General features: G+C 48.1%; 1 protein-coding gene across 1 annotated transcript; it reads right to left on the reverse strand.

Moving 5' to 3' along the window:
• Positions 1–818: 818 nt before the first annotated feature.
• adra2db (adrenergic, alpha-2D-, receptor b) lies at positions 819–2467 on the reverse strand. The gene has a single exon (XM_087798715.1). It carries the CDS (start codon positions 2193–2195, stop codon positions 903–905), a length of 1293 nt encoding a protein of 430 aa, XP_087654841.1. The 5' UTR covers positions 2196–2467; the 3' UTR covers positions 819–902.
• Between the last annotated feature and the right edge of the window lie 708 nt (positions 2468–3175).

Genomic DNA, 3175 nt, shown 5'->3' on the forward strand with positions numbered 1-3175 from the left:
AAATTGAAACAAAAATACGAGACGAGAAGATTGGTCGTTGTAGCGAGTGAAGTGTCGCTACGATACGTATCACGATACAGTGGCAACGATACATTATGATACTGTAGTAACTAGGATATATGTGTAGTATTGTCGAGTATTTGACTCTGGTGTTGCAGAATTTAAAGACCACATGACTCTTGACGAAGTCGTAACTACTTTCATTTGTATTGAAACCAAAATATGTCCAAACATCAGCTTTAAAACCTGCTGGAGTCACTGTATCCTCTCGTCCTCAGTCATCACACAGGTCCTATTGTTTCTTTAGCTGCGGAGGACGTAATGACGGCTGCCATCTAGTGGCCGAAGGTTTAGTTGCAACAAAAAAATGAACGCTGTGAAAATAAACAATTGAATTATTTTTATCTTGAACAAGATTCATTATAAGTAAGTAATTTGTATTTATATAGCGCTTTAACTACGAATAACTACAATAACTATAAAATTAATGTTATTTGATAGCGAAAATTGAAACAAAAATATGTTTTGAAACAAAAAGAAAAATCAATACAGTATTTTATATAACACTGTTAATTTACAGATCAACTCATCATTTTTGGATATTTAAGTGATATTTTCCTATGATATTTTGTTTGTGTTTTCAATGATACTCTTAAAGACGTAAAGCAGTGACAGAAAATTGAAGAAAATCAAAATCCAAGATCAATTTTTTTTTGTTACAAGGAGCGACAAATCCCTTAAAAGATTTATGGATCCAGATGGTAATCATGAGCACAACATTGGTCCAAAATCAATCCAGTATTTTTTATAAAACACTGTTAAGATCTTAAGATTCTTTTATTCACTGACATTGAAAGACAACATCACACGCACATGATGAGTCAATGATCTGCTCGAGCGTCTCATGTGCGCTTGGAAGTCCTGAAGAGGATCTTCTTGAAGGCCCTCCTGAAGTCCCTGTTGAAGATGGTGTAGATGATGGGGTTGACCGAGCTGTTGCAGTAGCCGATCCAGAAGAAGAGGTTGAAGAGCGAGGCCGGGATGACGCAGCGGTGGCGGCACACCGCGTGCAGGCTGTAGGTGAAGAAGAAGGGGAACCAGCAGAGCACGAAGACCCCCATCACCACCGCCAGCACGAACGTGAAGCGCTTCTCCCGCATCTGCGCCACTTTGGTCTTGTTGGCCAGGTGGGTCCCCGCGGCGGCGGCGGCGGCGGCGGCGGGGTGCCTGGGCTCCCGCGGGGCCCCCCGCGCGGACGCCCAGGAGAGCCGGCAGTTCTGGGGCCCGGGGCCCGGGTCCGAACCTTCCACTTTCCGCCGCTTGTGGAAGCGATGGTTGCGGGTTTGCTTGGTGTCGCAGCAGCTCTCCTCCAGGTCGATGTCGTCCAGCTCCCCTTCGTCCTCCCCGGGACCCCGGGGCGGACTCCCCGAGCTGCTGGGACTCTCGGTCTCCATCCGGTCCTTCCTCACGAAGCAGGTCTCGGACTGGGACGGCTGGCGCTCCAGGCCGTTCTTGGCCACGAACACCGTGGAGGATCTCTGCTTGGCCACCTTGTAGATCTTGCAGTAGACCAGGATCATGATGAGACCCGGGGCGAAGAAAGAGACCAGGCAGGAGGACAGGATGTACCAGGTCTCGTCGTTCAGGAGACACTCGCGCGCGTCATCGTGCTTGGTCATGAGGAGAGGCGGGAACGAGATGACCGCCGAGATCCCCCAGACCACCGCGATCATGGTCTTGATCCGCCTCGGGGTCCGCTTCAGGTTGTAGCTCACGGCTTTGGTCACGGACCAGTAGCGGTCCAGGCTGATGGCGCACAGGTGGACGATGGACGAGGTGCAGAAGAGGACGTCCAGCGCCAGGTAGAAGGCGCACCAGGTGGTCCCGAAGTACCAGTAGCCCATGACCTCGTTGACCAGCGAGAAGGGGATGACCAGGGTGGCCACCAGGATGTCCGCGGACGCCAGGGAGACCAGGAAGAGGTTCTGGGGCGCGCGGAGGGCGCGACTGGTCAGCACCGCCACGACGACCAGGACGTTGCCCACGATGGTCACGGAGACCATGATGGAGACCACCAGGATGATGAGCGCGGCGGCGGCGCGCGTATGCGGCGGGGGGTCGTCATCGTCGTACGCGCGCCCGCCGGTACTGCGGTTCTCCTCGCGACACGACTGGTTCAGGACCACCACGTCCATCCCGGACGGGACCAGGAGGAGCGGGTCAGACGCGGCGCCGGACCGTCCACAGGAGGAGGAGGAGGAAACTTGGGGGGAAGTTCCAGGAGTCCACGGGTGGGAAATCCACGCGCGTAAAGCTCGGCATCGTCTTGGAGACTAAACAAGGCTGGTGGGTGAGGAGGAAAGTCCAGGCAGGAGTGGTGACATCACCGCGAGGAGGACCAGCCCATATGTGGAGGAGAGAGAGAGAGAAGATCAAGTCAATAGAAAATCTGGAATCATGACGTTCAAGACCAGAACCAGTTAAAGTCAAGTTCGATTAATTTATCATTTATTTTGTGACATGATATAAAAATGTTTTTGTAGATGTTGAGATGACAGGTTTACTCTCATCTTCTCATCTTCTGCTCTGATGGTCCACATGAAGGATTGAGGAGAAACTGCCTCCATATATTTTATTGATCATCTATCAACAACAACTGAACGTGTGATGTCGAGTAAAGACGATTGACCTGTGACCTCTTCCACACGAGGTACTTGTGTTTTATTTATTGTGGTCATTTTAGATTTATGAATTACATTCTTGTTGATGTGTGATGTATGTTTTCCTTTCGTGTTTTCTATTTTAAAAGCACTTACTTACATTATCCAGAGTATGAAAGTAGTACAATCCAAATATTTGTTAAATGGTTGAACATTTTGAATGTAAAAATTTTTTTTTTTATTCTACTTTCAGATGTGTTTTTAAGAATTGGATAATTTTTTCAATTCATTAATTTAATAACAATATATATAACCACTATCTCGTTCAACAAGAGCTCTGGACTGTTTTTCTGCAAAAAGATGGTTTGTTTTTCACTCTTTTCCACTTGTTTTCAGGTTCATTTTTCAAGTAAACTTGACCGGAACGAGTGTCGAGACGTGTCAAGAGTCACAGGCTGGTGTTGCTTCAGAGAAAACCAAAGAACTCGGGAAGGTTTAAAAAGGAAAACACATCT

This window comes from Callionymus lyra, chromosome 9 (genome assembly GCF_982586985.1).
Source record: "Callionymus lyra chromosome 9, fCalLyr1.hap1.1, whole genome shotgun sequence".
NCBI lineage: Eukaryota > Metazoa > Chordata > Actinopteri > Syngnathiformes > Callionymidae > Callionymus > Callionymus lyra.

Coding starts and splice junctions, on each gene's coding strand:
- adra2db (XM_087798715.1), bottom strand. CDS start 2,195: ATGGACGTGGTGGTCCTGAACCAGTCGTGTCGCGAGGAGAACCGCAGT.